The sequence below is a fragment of the Eleutherodactylus coqui genome, chromosome 11 (assembly GCF_035609145.1).
Source record: "Eleutherodactylus coqui strain aEleCoq1 chromosome 11, aEleCoq1.hap1, whole genome shotgun sequence".
Lineage (NCBI taxonomy): Eukaryota > Metazoa > Chordata > Amphibia > Anura > Eleutherodactylidae > Eleutherodactylus > Eleutherodactylus coqui.
Window position 1 is genome coordinate 66,585,245 of NC_089847.1, and position 14,833 is coordinate 66,600,077.

The following is a 14,833-nucleotide window of genomic DNA, read 5'->3' on the forward strand; positions in this document are numbered from 1 at the left end:
AGGATGGGTGGCTAGATAGATAGATCTCAGGATCCACCTGGGATTCTCGCTGTTCAATTAATCTGTGGGCCTGCTGTCAGATGGCTCTGTCAACATTGCAGCATCCTGGTTTGGTCCTACTCTTAAGGCCCTTTTACATGCAACGATTAACACTCAAAATTCGTTTAAACGGCCGAATGTGAGCGATAATCATTTTATGTAAACATGGGCAGTTGTGCACTATTCGTTCAATTGTCATTTAGCTGGCATAAAAACCATCCTTTGATCGCTCAACATTCATTCCATTTGAATAGAATTTTGAGCAGCTGTACAATGGGGTTTGTCTGCCTTGCGTAAATAACGAGTACACTGTTTACTCTGCCAGGAAGAGACAATGGAATACTGATGGCCAGATAACCATCACATAAAAAAACACACGCCCAGCTGAGCAAACAACTCCTGGTGGAGTTGCAGCTGATTAAGAGCCATTATCTGTACGTGTAATCTTATTAAAAAATGCCAGCAGTTCATTCAGCCGTGCGGTTGTTTAAGCGATAATTGTTGCGTGTAAAAGGGCTTTTATTGAATTCCTTGGGAGCTGTGCCTGCAGTATTAAACCGGGCCACTGCAATATGGACAGTGCTATGTCTAGTAGGATCAACTGATCGACAGTGTCCCTTGCTTAGGGTCCCCGTCAATCAGCTGTTGATGACCTATCCTAAGGATAATTCATCAATAGTAGAAGTTCCAGAGACCATTGTGAATAACTTGCAATGCCATTTTGATTTCAAGTGTGACACCTCAAAGTAAGAGGAGTGTCTCTATCAAAGAAAGACCCTCTAACAAGGGACTATCTGAGCGAACCCAGAGTACAGAGAGTGACAGGACGGCAGACACAGGACAGATCTCACAGGTTGGTTGTTCCATGCTTGATACTGATTTATGTTTTTCTTATTTTTTTTTGCCTTGGAAAATCTAAAACTGATTGTTTCTATGATTATCTCACAGGTGCCACGGAAGATATTACTAGATCAGTTAAATCAAAACCTCTCAGATCAGTCTCTTCCAGAAACTATTTTCATCGTGCATACCTCCGATTGGCAAGGACAGGTGATGCACCAAAATTTAACTTTGGCTTTTTTTTCAATCTATCTTGATCTCCTGTTCAGAACGTTCCACTTGTAATGGAAAATTGTTTAGAACAAATTGCAACTTTTTTCTTTCAATTTTGCATGTCACTTGAGTCTTATAAATAGGCTGACACTTCCTGTTTTGTAGAGATGACTTCTCAGCAGTAATCTCATAATCAAAGGGCAGGATGAAAGTTAACATATGCATATAAAAAACAGGATCCTACCAACTGACAATAGGGGATGGACACAACTCGCCTCCTCTTCTTCCAGAAAAGTGACCTCAGTACATAGTCTGCATATGCTGCTATAGCAGTCAATAGGTTATTTTCTGACTGAGGTTTCCTATGTCCATATGGCTGCACTTTTAACTGCTGTTACAGGTTGGAAGAACAGCTCAAACAAAAAGCGTGCTCCCATGATTAGAGAAAATAAAAAATGAAGTCAGAATAAATAGTAAAGATTAGGAAATAATAAGGTTTCAATATATGGTTTACATCAGGGAAATAAATACAAAGTGATATACGGGGTTTTTCAAAAGTTATGTCCAACCAGAATATCTTCTAAATGAAAAGAGAGGAACTTTGTAGAACACTTTTTGGCATAATGGTGGTGCCTGTCAACCATCTTGATGGCAGCCCAAGAAACGTCAATGGAAAGGGGTCATGGGACACATGACTTAAGTGTAGAATTTCATCACAAATTTTCACGAAGAGTCCACAGAAAAGCACTAGCAGACTGGCACCGGAGCGTGCTGTGAGTCAAGTTCTCCAGTTCTCAGTTTGTCTCCAGTCCCTACCAGTTTCCCTGAACTCCTGAATCCGTTTTCTGACAGTTTGTGAACTCTCACTGGCTGTTTTCCTGGGTATTCTTGATTGAAAGCCTTGATCACCTAATGTAAACTTCTGCTACTGACCATCAGGATGATCTCAATTCTGTTGTGGATTGTTAATGGCATCTTCTGGTACCTGAAAAAACATGTGATTAGTGTTTCCGTACCACTTAATTTAACATGTCAGGTTGAGTATTAAAGTTGTTATCATCCATAGCTTGAAAATGGAATGCAGGTATTAAAAAAATGACTGCACCTATTAATTTCTGATGAAATTCTACCCTTAAATGATATATTGTTGACCCCCTTTCCAATTAAGTTTCTTGGGCTGAATCCAAGATGGCTGTCAGGCACCACTATAATGGGATATAGCTACTGGTCACTAGAAGGTGGCACTAAGCAGAGAAGTGTTAGCCTCACCTACTCTCTATATCCCTCTTGCCGGCACTGAGCTAGCCAGTTTTAGCCTAGTGTCTGTGGAAGGCAGACCTATCCATCGCATGTCTGCGAAGCAGGGTGTTAACTATGAGGTAGGACTCTCGCCTGTTACCCTGACTGAGGCGGGCGAACAGAGAATGAATCCTTACCCTACTGTTGTCAGCCCCAACCTCTGGACAAAAAGGTGGTCCATGCACTGAAAACTAACAGGTGTGTTAATCTGCCAGCTATTTTATGCCCCCCTTTTTTATATATGAAGTACCCCAATACCTTGCTCTAAGGGATTGTGGCTGAATGGGGTACACTGTTGGACCCCAGAACCGCTTTTTCCTTTCCTTTACGGTGAAAGAGTAAGGGGTTCTTGGTGGATGTTTCTAATGCGATCTGTGTGTTGCATGTGGGGATTGTGGGCTTACCTTCCTGGGAGCTTAGAGGCCCCATGCTCCGGTGTCTTCTCCCTGGTTTCCCGGCTGTTGGCAGCGTTCTGGGACTTGTCGTTCCACGCCAGGAGTTTCCCTGCGAAAACAGCGTTGCTGCTACAGTTTTAGTCCTTGGATAAGCCCTGCATGCGCTTGGGTCCCCTACTTGCTATATTCCTATACCTGTAACTTCCTGACAGTTATGTTTTTGGGATTAGCATATCCAACTCCAAAACTGAGGGGCCGAGACAGGGGTCATCCAGAGTCACTCATTATGTATGATATCTGTGCACGATTAAGTTCACGTGCAGGCAGCTGGTTCTGGAGAGGCTGGATTGGATGTCAGAGCCTCCTAGCAGAATGTTACTCACGGTAGGCCCTGGAAGTGCGCCAGGCCTTTAGGGTCGAAGCATTCCTCTGGCTCTCCTGTATCCTCGGACCAGTTGCCACCGTCTGGTGTCTAGGCGGAGTTTTGCTATTTCTCTCGAGTCCTTGGTCAATTGCAGGGCAAGCCTTCTGATTTGGCTTCTGAGTCCGATATTGATGATGAGCAAGTTTCTAAATTCTCCTCAATGGTTAAAAGTCTTCTTACAGCAGTCACTGGTTTTCCTGCAGCAGCAGTGTCCTTTCAGTGCCTCAGACGTAGCCCTAAATTTTTTCCTCCGCATGAGGATTTTGAGAATGTGATCTTCAGCAAAGTAAACCAGATAAGCTCTTTGTTAAGCATAATGGGTTGGATCGCTTGTATCAATTTTCTGCTTAATTGGTGAAGTGCTGGTCTGCGTCCCCTGTTGTGGAATCTCCCCGTGTCACAGTTATCCAAGCACACTGAACTGCTCATGGCGGATGTCTCATCCTTTCAGGATGCACGAGACAGAACAATCAAACAGACAGCTAAGTTCAGCTTTGAAGCGGCAGGAGCAGCTTTTAGCCAGTGTTCACCTCCACCTATTTCAGAGTGCGCTGTGCAGCTGCAGAGAGCTATCCTAGCTGAATCCTAGCAGAAAGAAATCCCCCCCCCCCCCCCAAAAAAAAGGGCTAAATTTGGCTTCTGCCTCATTGATTTTTTTTCTTGCCTTCCTCTGGATTAATAAGTGGGTGGTGCAAACTGTCTTCTTTCAGCCTAACATACTATATTCTTAGTGACTATTACTTCCATTCACAGGGTATCCGAGTTGGAAACTCTCGGCTAAACCACTGTTCACTGTCCTCCATCACAATAGGGTGGTATTACGACCTCTTACATAGTTTCTTCCTAAGTTGGTATCAGCCTTCCAGCCTTAATGAGGAAATCGTCCTCCCCTCCTTTTGCCCTGCAGCTGATCATCCGAGGTTATGGGCCCTCCACAGGCTTGACCTTGTGCGGGCTTTTAAGATCTATCGCAGACAGCCTCTTTTAGGTATTCCGATTTTCTTTGGCATCCCCGGAGGTCCGAAATGCAGGCTTCCCGCCTCAAAAATAGCCACCTGCTGCTAGATTTATTCGGCTGTCATCTAACGGTGCAGGAGAAATACCGCCCCCCTTCCTGGTAACGTTTTCAGCTTGGGTGGTGGGGGCATTTTGGCCTGTGCAGAATGGGGCTTCTGCCACTCAAGTGTGTAAAGCTGCCACTTGTTTCTCGTTGCACACTTTTTTCAAACGTTATCATGTTGATGTATTAGCGTCCGCAGACGCCACTCTGGGTCACAGAGTTCTACAGGCTGCCATCAGCTGACCACGTGTCCCCACCCTAGATGGGAACTGTTTTAGGATGTCCCATTGTCTAGAGCTGTGTGCCCCAATGGGATGGATGAGTAAAACTAGACTTTGGTACCCACCATATACAGTTAGGGCCAGAAATATTTGGACAGTAACACAATTTTCGCGAGTTGGGCTCTGCATGCCACCGCATTGGATTTGAAATGAAGCCTCTACAACAGAATTCAAGTGCAGATTGTAACGTTTAATTTAAAGGGTTGAACAAAAATATCTGATAGAAAATGTAGGAATTGTACACATTTCTTTACAAACACTCCACATTTTAGGAGCTCAAAAGTAATTGGACAAATAAACATAACCCAAACAAAATATTTGTTTTTCAATATTTTGTTGCGAATCCTTTTGAGGCAATCACTGCCTTAAGTCTGGAACCCATGGACATCACCAAACGCTGGGTTTCCTCCTTCTTAATGCTTTGCCAGGCCTTTACAGCCGCAGCCTTCAGGTCTTGCTTGTTTGTGGGTCTTTCCGTCTGAAGTCTAGATTTGAGCAAGTGAAATGCATGCTCAATTGGGTTAAGATCTGGTGATTGACTTGGCCATTGCAGAATGTTCCACTTTTTTGCACTCATGAACTCCTGGGTAGCTTTGGCTGTATGCTTGGGGTCATTGTCCATCTGTACTGTGAAGCGCCGTCCGATCAACTTTGCAGCATTTGGCTGAATCTGGGCTGAAAGTATATCCCGGTACACTTCAGAATTCATCCGGCTACTCTTGTCTGCTGTTATGTCATCAATAAACACAAGTGACCCAGTGCCATTGAAAGCCATGCATGCCCATGCCATCAGGTTGCCTCCACCATGTTTTACAGAGGATGTGGTGTGCCTTGGATCATGTGCCGTTCTCTTTCTTCTCCAAACTTTTTTCTTCCCATCATTCTGGTACAGGTTGATCTTTGTCTCATCTGTCCATAGAATACTTTTCCAGAACTGGGCTGGCTTCTTGAGGTGTTTTTCGGCAAATTTAACTCTGGCCTGTCTATTTTTGGAATTGATGAATGGTTTGCATCTAGATGTGAACCCTTTGTATTTACTTTCATGAAGTCTTCTCTTTACTGTTGACTTAGAGACAGATATACCTACTTCCCTGAGAGTGTTCTGGACTTCAGTTGATGTTGTGAACTGGTTCTTCTTCACCAAAGAAAGTATGCGGCGATCATCCACCACCGTTGTCTTCCGTGGACGCCCAGGCCTTTTTGAGTTCCCAAGCTCACCAGTGAATTCCTTTTTTCTCAGAATGTACCCGACTGTTGATTTTGCTACTCCAAGCATGTCTGCTATCTCTCTGATGGATTTTTTCTTTTTTTTCAGCCTCAGGATGTTCTGCTTCACCTCAATTGAGAGTTCCTTTGACCGCATGTTGTCTGGTCACAGCAACAGCTTCCAAATCCAAAACCACACACCTGGAATCAACCCCAGACCTTTTAACTACTTAATTGATTACAGGTTAACAAGGGAGACGCCTTCTGAGTTAATTGCAGCCCTTGGAGTCCATTGTCCAATTACTTTTGGTCCCTTGAAAAAGAGGAGGCTATGCATTACAGAGCTATGATTCCTAAACCCTTTCTCCGATTTGGATGTGGAAACTCTCATATTGCAGCTGGGAGTGTGCACTTTCAGCCCATATTATATATATAATTGTATTTCTGAACATGTTTTTGTAAACAGCTAAAATAACAAAACTTGTGTCACTGTCCAAATATTTCTGGCCCTAACTGTAGTCTCTTTTTCTCGTCTCGTCCAATTCGGGTGTTCTGTTTTTTTGTTGCCCTTCCTTGTTTGAGGTTTTCCTTTGTTGTTGTACATAGTACTATCCTGAGTGGATTTATTCTTGTACGTTTTTATCCGCTGTATGAATGTCAGTATCATTTCAGCAGAATTTGAAGGAAAGCCGAAAGAGGAAGACAAAAAAGCACTTTTTAAAGTCCTCTCCTTTCTGTTATCGCTTTCCTTTTTACATGCTTTTTTTTATATTTACCGCCTACTGGCTGTTCCTATTGCTTGCTGCAAAACCCAGTAGCTCCGTGTCAGCAGGAGGGATACAGCGAGTAGGTGGGGCTAATGCTTCTCTGCTTAGTGAGCCTCATTGTGACCAGTAGCTGTATCCTATGGTCTAGAGCTGTGTCCCCCAATGGGTGAGACGAGAAAGAGACTTTACGGTGAGTTCCAAAGTCTAGTTTTGTTCTACAGATATTCTGGCTCACCCTGACATCTGAATTACCCTGCATTTCTCTCAGAAGGGTTACTAAATTATACTGCCTTTAATCGCATATTGATTTCTAAGAATATATGTAGATGCAGGAGTTCTGTTATATTTTGTGCAGGAACAAGATATTAATTTAAATGGTTTCTTTTTAAGGGGTTTTATGAGTTTATTAAAAATACTTAAAAGTACCTGATTGGTGCACTCCCTATTCAACAGACAGGAAGGGAAGAGTGGAGATCGCAGGGTGGTAAACGCCAGGAACATGGTGATTTGACTACATGTAAAACTGGGTTATAGAGAAATGTATTTCCGCTACAGATAGTACATTTGCAAGTAATAAATTATGCTAAACAAGTTGCATACTTTTTTGAAAATTGGATAATCAAGTTTAAGTATTTCACATACGAGTATAAAGACATCACAATATATACTACGTAATATTCTTTTAAATAAGATTTTCTATTTGAGTGATGATAGAAATGAAGCCCATTACAGATATATTGCATCTAAAATTAATAATCAACATGAGAACTAATACTATTTCTTGTCTGTATCATTGGAGGATACAGCTTAAGGGTATAGCTACTGCCACTAGGGAGGCGGAAACTAAGTAGAATAAGTGTTAACTCCTCCTACTAGCTATACCTCTCTTGCAGGCACCATTCTAACTAGTTTTAGCTTAGTGTCTGTAGAAAGCAGACATGGTTCTCGCTTGTCTTCAACTACCTCTTTGTTTCAAGGAATGCAGGGAGGCAGGACTCTCCCTGCTACCCCAGTAAGGAGGACGAATGGAACAGAGTTGGCTGTGCTGTTTTCTGTCCTAACCTCAGAAGAAAAGGAGCCATGTTCAAGCCTTAACTTGGAAGTGACCCAACAGCTATAGTGTCCCCCTTTTTACTGGATCACTCCCTTTCTACTTAAAGGCAGGTGAAACGGGGGCACAATGCTGGAACTAAGGAATCTGTGTCCTTTGCTGTCGTAGGAGGTAAGTATTTATCTTGTATAGAGTTCCGTTTTTTTCTCCCCCTTCCTATCCCTCTCTCTCCTTCCTTTCCTGTCTACTACAGCTTCCAGCGGGCGGTACCAATATCTTCATGGTTGCCTTTTGTGGATTTTTTTCTGGACAGCTCCAAGGTTTTCTTCGCCGGCCTGCTATGTTCTTTCTCTCGGAACGGTTTTCGGAAGTCGGAAGCCTGGTGTGTGAATCTGTTTATTGCACTGGGTGTGGTAACCAGGTGCAGCATCTTCCATCACTAGCGTTTCGTGGCCAGCATTAAAATTTTGGGTCCCAGCTTCAAGCTTAGGAAGGACTCTTCCTGGGCAAGATCGTGCCAGGGAAGGGGGGAGAAGGATTCATTAGTTTGTAGCCTGAAAACAATGGAGGTAGATATTGCTCTGTTCTATACCAATGCTTGCACAGTAGTCCTCCCTTTCTGGGCATACAAGTTCAATCTTCAATTTGCAGGAGATCTACTAGTGTACCATTTGGTGTAACACACTACTATCGCAAGGACTGACACTTTTGTCTTTTTAAGACATTCGTGACAGAAAGATAGTCACTAGCCTAAACTTCCTTTGAGGAAGGCCAGTTTTCGCCCCTACTTGGGTCAGTAAGACATCTACTGAATGGGCTAAGCAATTAAGCCGAAGTATTCTTTCCGGATTTTCTCTGGAAGAATTAGCAGATGTCGTGCAACAAATAGTCGAAGCAAGGAAGTTTATATGCAAAGCTTGCCTGGATACAGCTAGACTCCTAGCTCACATGTTGGCGGCTTTGGTAATCACACGCCACAGTCTGTGGCATAAATCGTGGATAGTGGATGCTTCTTCCAAGAAGTCCTTAACAGGTCTTCCATTTGTTGGCTGAAGACTTTTTGGAGTCAAGCTTGATGAAATTATTTTGGAGGCTACTAGGGCTAAGAGTTCTCACCACAAACACATTTAACTTCCTTTCACAGCTCCAGCCCCCAAAACTTAGTAAAAAAATCCTTGCAGATACAGAAGCAAAGGCCCTCAGTTAAAACTAGACTGTCCTGGCATCCCCATTCTCAGGCCTCTTTTGCTTTTTCTACTAAAACTTTTGCATGCAGGTCGATCCTCACCTGATTTATGGAGGGTGGGGAGCCAATTTTCCCTATTCAGAGAAACTTGGTTTGCCCATGTTTCAGACACTTGGCTTCGAGAACTAATTCCTTTAGATTATGCCATAGAATTTGCGGCCCCACCTCTAGATCATTTCTTCAGTTTCAGAATTCCAAGGGATGGCCATTTTCCATACCAACGGTATAGTGGCCATTACCTATCTTGATTTCATCATGATAAAAAGCCCTGACTCTGTTGGCCAACTTTGAGAGTATCCACATCACTCAGGACATGCCGTCCAGGTTTGAGTGGATTATCAGCCATCCCACGTCTTTTCTCACACAGTCACAACGACTGGATTTTTTGGGTCTATCTTTCGACACGAATCAAGCTTGTGTACTATTGCCAATGCCAAAAATACTTATTCAGAAAAATGTACATTCTGTGCAAACTCCGAATTGTGTGACTGTTCGTATTTGTAACTGTGTATTTTGTGACTGTTCGTTTTGTGACTGTGCATGAGGGTGCTGGGGCTGATGGTCTACTCCTTCTACGCAATTACTTTCAACCAATTTCACGTGAGGCCTCTCCAGTGGAGCATTCTCTCAAAATGTGACAAATCTGCAATCTCTTGATCTGAAGATCTGACTAGTTCTGTGCATTCAGCACTCCATGTTTTTGTGGCTGGAGTCCCCGGGGATCTATCTGGGATGTTCCTTTCTGACTTTACAATGGCAAGTACTCACCCCAGATGCCAGCCTTTCCTGCTGGGGAAGGACGGGCACTCTGAAGAATCTCTTAAGTGCAAGGAACTTGGTTCAAAAAGACCAAGCTATCAATAATCGTTTTGGAACTTAGGGCCATCCTCCTGTACCTTCATCACTTTGCACTCCAGCTAACAGGACTACCAATGTGGGTCCACATTGACAACTCGACAGCTGCCACGTACAATAATTATCAAGACAGGACTCGTAGCAGCAAGGTTATGGAGGAAGCAGCAAAGATCTTGACGTGGACCGAAGATCATCTTCCACTGCTCTTGGCAGTCTACATACCTGGAGAAGACAACTAGATAGCCAATTTCCTCAGCAGAGAGATAGTTGACACAGTAAAATGGGAATTACATCCCAAAGTCTTACAACCCATGCCTCGAGACCCCCAAGCTTGGGTAGGGAATGCTCTAGTAGTTCAATGGAAAGAATTCTAGTTCCCACAAGTCTTTCCCGCATTCACACTATTCCCACGGCTTCTCAAAAAGATCAAGATGGTAGGCCTTCCGGTGGTTTCCATCGCCGCATATTGGCCCCACAGTGCGTGGTATGCCGATCTATTTGATCTGCTCGTCAACTCTCCATGGTGCCTTCCTCTTCAAGAAGATTTTCTTTTACAGGGACCTCCTACCACCCGAATTTGCCTACGCTTCATTTAATGGCGTGGCAGTTGAAGCTGTGGTCTTGAAAGCCTGTGGATTTGCAGAACCTGTCATACCAACCATGATAAAGGCTAGGAAACCCTCCTCTTATCAGGTTTATCATCGTGTTTGCAAAAATGTATTTAGCTTTTATGGTCAATGAAATTTTTATCCTATTTGTTTCTCTTCTTCCATTTGAACAAATATTAAACAGCATGTATGCAAGTACTTGGATAAAAATGGAGTAATTAACCAGACCCAGCATGGGTTGGTAACAAGTCATACCAGACGAATCTAATTTCCTTCTATGACAGAATCACCAACTGGGTTAATCAGGGAAATGCGGTAGATATAGCATATATTGATTTTCTTAAAGCATTTCATACAGTATCTCATAGGATACTTATTGAAAAAATGACCAAATATGGGATTGACAAGGCAACTGTTGCTTGGTGGATTCACAACTGGCTGAGTGAACATACTAAAAGAGTGGTCATAAATGGCTGCACATCCTAGTGGAAGAATGTATCAAATGGGGTACCACTAGGCTCTGTCGTAGGCCTAGTGTTCAACATTTTTATAAATGATCTGGAGGAGGAAATTGATAGGAGACTGATCAAATTTGCTGATGACACAAAGCTAGGAGGGATAGCTAACACTAGAGAAGAGAGAGTATTCAAAAATATCTAGATAAGCTTGAACAGTGTGTGGCGACTAACAGAATGGTATTTAACAAGGAGAAATGCAAAGTCCTACATCTGGACAAGAAAAAGGAAAAAAAGAAAATGCAGAATGGGAGGAATTGGGCTAAGCAGCACATGTGAAAAAGACTTAGGTATACTAATAGATCACAGACTGAACATGAGCCAACAATGTGATGCAGCAGCCAACACAGCAAACACAATTCTGGAATGTAGTAAGAGAAGCATAGAGTCTAGATCACGTGATATAATTATGCCCCTCCACTCTCCCTTAGCCGGATCTCATCTGGAATACTGTGTCCAGTTCTAGGCACCCCACTTTAAAAAAGACATCGACAAACTGGAGCAAGTTTAGAGAAGAGTTACCAAGATGGTGAGTGGTCTGCAAATCAAGCCCTATGGGGAACAGTTAAAGGATCTGGGAATGTTTAGCTTGCAAAAACAAAGGCTGAGAGGAGACTTAATAGCTGTCTACAAATATCTGAAGGGTTGTCACAGTGCAGTGGGATCAGCCCTATTCTCATTTGCATAAGGAAAGGCTAGAAGCAATGGGATAAAACTAAAAGGAAGGAAACACAAATTCGATATTGGAAAAAGCTTTCTGATAGTGAGGGTGATCAATGAGTGGAACAAGTTGCCACGGGAGGCGGAGAGTTCTTTTTCAATGGAAGTGTTCAAGCAAAGGTTGGACAAATATCTTTCTGGGATGATTTAGTAAATCCTGCACTGAGCAGGGGGTTGGACCCGATGACCATGGAGGTCCCTTCCAACTCTACCATTCAATGATTCCATCTCCTGTCATTCCTGCAGGAGGGTCTGGATATGGATTTGAGTCTTAGTTCAGGTGGCATTAGTTTTGGTCAATTATCCGCACTATTCATATTTCTCCAATGTCCACTGGCCTAAAAGTTGGTTATCCGTACTTTTCTACAGGGGGTCGCTCATGCCATTTCTCCATACTGTTCACGTGTCCCTTATTGGGACCTTTTACTGGATGCGTTTTGTTTCATTCATTCAAACCACTAAGAAGTTCTAGTTCATTTGTTGACTTGGAAGGTGGCTTTTTTTGATAGTGGTCACATTGATCCAACAGGTCTCGGAGCTCGCAGCTTTGTATGCCAAGCATCCGTTCAGCGTCTTCCTATTTAAGATAGTATCGGCATTCCACATCAATGAAGACCTAATTCTGCCCTCATATTGTCCATCTGAAATTCATCCAAGAGAATGCATTCTTCATAAACTGGATCGTGTGTGAGCCCTGCAAATCTACGTTTCTCAAACTGCATCTTTCAGGCACTCTTGAGTCTCTGTTCGTGATTTCTGATAGCCCAAGACATGGTCTTGTGATTTCTAAGGTAGGCAATTCTCGCCCGCATCCAATCATCGATGGCAGACGCATACTTTGCTAAAGGCAAAACGCCTCCATGCTGTGTTACGATGCATTGTACTTGGGCAATGGGTGCCTTGTGCGTGGTATTTAACGGGTCTTTCGGTATACAGGTGTGTAAGGCCACTACATGGACCTCATTGCACATCTTTTCAAAGTTTTTACCAGGTGCATAATTTTACATCCTCGTATGTCTTACTCGGTCGGAGAGTTATACACTAAACTGACCGCATGTGTCCTTTTATAATTTTTCCCATTCCCACGGGACTGCTCTGGAATGTCCGAAGGTCTTAGGCCTAGTGCCCACGGCCGTGACGGGCTCCGCAAGCGGAATTCCGCAACGACGTCCGTCACGGCAACCCCCCCAGAGACCCAATACTTATCTCCGGATCCACCGCCCGATGTCCCACATGACGCTCTGGCGCATACACAGTAGAGCGCATGACGCGCTGGCAGTGTCATGTGACGCGCCGGCAGCGTCATGTGACACACCCGCAGCGTCACATGACGCGGTGGACGGGGAAGCGTTGCTACAGCGGAAGATAGCGTGACGGACAGCTTCCATTGACTGCAATGGAAGCCGTCCGCGCGCGCGTACGCCCGCGGCAAATTGAGCGTGCCGCGGGTGATTACGGATGCTTTCACGGTGCAAAATTCCACGGTGGAATTCCGCACTGTGAGCATTGCGCTATTAGGTTCAATAAAACCTAATAGCTGCGGGGCAACAACGCGGATTTCTGCCGCGTGATACGCGGCGGAAATCTAGCCGTGGGAGTTAGGCCTTAAGCTGTGTCCCCCGATGATGCAGACGAGAAATCAAGATTTTTGTACTTACTGGAAAATCTCTATCCTGTCTCATTCTGTGGGCAACAGTTATGGCAACAGTGATCTAGGCATGCGGGAAAACAAAATGACGGAGTCTAAGGTGATATTCACAGCAAATGAGAGCAGAGGAGTGATAAAATTCTTGTTTCTGCAAGGAAAGTCCGGAAGGATATTCATGGTGATATGTCGCAGACATTGGGGAATCAATGCTCTTCATATTCCACAGTTAGAACTGGGTTGCTGAATGTAAAATGGGCCACTTTAGCACCAATGATGAGGAACGTCCTGGACGACCGAGAGAGGTTGTTGTTTCGGAGATTGTCGAGGCCACGCACAACCTCAAACTGGAGATTCTGCGAATTTTAGCTAAAGGAATAGCAGACATCATGGGGATTTCTCGTGAACGTCTTTGTGTCATTATTCATGAACATTTGAACATGAAGAAACCATCTGCAAAGTGGGTCCCCAAATGTTTGACAACAGAAGAGAAAAGCATGCGAGTGAAAACTTCCTGGTCCATTTGTTAGCGTTTCCAGACTGAAAAGAACTTCCTGGATCGACTGGTCACTGTGGATGAGAACTGGATTTATTTGTATGACCTTGGAACCAAGGAGCAGTCAAAAGAGTGGAGGCACAATGGTTCTCCTTGCCCAAAGAAGTTCAGGATGCAAAAATCAGCAACTAAGGTGATGGCGTCTGTGTTCTGGGATAAGGAGGGCGTGCTGCTAGTGGACTACCTTCAAAATGGTTCCACCATCAATGCAATGTATTACATTGAATTTTTGGACCAATTGAAGGTAGCTCTGAAGGCCAAAAGGTGCGGTAAGCTGTCCAAAGGAATCTTGTTCCTGCAAGACAACGCCTCCGCTCACAATTCACAAGTGACCACGGCAAAACTGGTGGAGCTAGGCTTCCAGCTGGTTGACCACCCACCTCATTCACCAGATCTAGTTCCCTCTGACTGTCAACTGTTTCCAAACCTGAAGAAACACCTCAAGGGTACAAATGTCACAGCATTTCTGAGACCATGGCTGCTACAGATGACTGGTTTGAGGCACAAACAAAATCCTTCTTTTTGCAAGGCTTACAGAACTTGAAATACCGATTGTAAGAAGTGTGTTGACATCAGTGAAGAGTATGTGGAATAAATGTAAAGTTTCATCTTCTTATCTCTTTTTTTTCTGGGTTAAGCCAAAGACTTATCAGGAGCCCCTCGTATCTCTAATCTTCATTTTTTTCTGAGATTTTAAGAGGAGCCTGTTGTTATACTGTGTTCTATACACTTTGCCAAAAGCTGCAGATTCTGCTCCTTAACTTTCTGTAACATAACAGAAACATAAAATCCGCATGTAGGATAGTTTACAGCAACTGAGCAGTATAGATGTAATAATTACAGAGACTATAACACAGTAAATCATTCACCAGTTAGCTGCTTGCTCGTCTGTCTAGCTCTGCATCTGTCTCTTTCCTGATCCCCTCACCTCTCCATAGACTTCTTTTTTTTGGTCAGCATGAGTTATCACTAGAGATGAGCGAGCACCCAAATGCTCGGGTCCGCGTTATTCGAGTCGAGCTTTTCGTAAAATTCGAGAGCTCTACTCGAGCAACAAACCCCATTGACTAGAATGGGAGACTCAAGCATTTTTGTATATGGAACACAGGGTCC

General features: G+C 43.7%; 1 protein-coding gene across 4 annotated transcripts in view; it reads left to right on the forward strand.

The window, feature by feature from the left end:
* Positions 1-14,833, forward strand: part of PACS1 (phosphofurin acidic cluster sorting protein 1) — a 141,887-nt gene that overhangs the window by 62,653 nt on the left and 64,401 nt on the right. For all 4 annotated transcript variants that reach the window (XM_066582469.1, XM_066582470.1, XM_066582472.1 and 1 more), the window contains 2 exons: positions 772-892; positions 988-1,089. In XM_066582469.1, the coding sequence (XP_066438566.1) occupies positions 772-892; positions 988-1,089 (223 nt within the window). The remainder of the gene's footprint in view (positions 1-771; positions 893-987; positions 1,090-14,833) is intronic.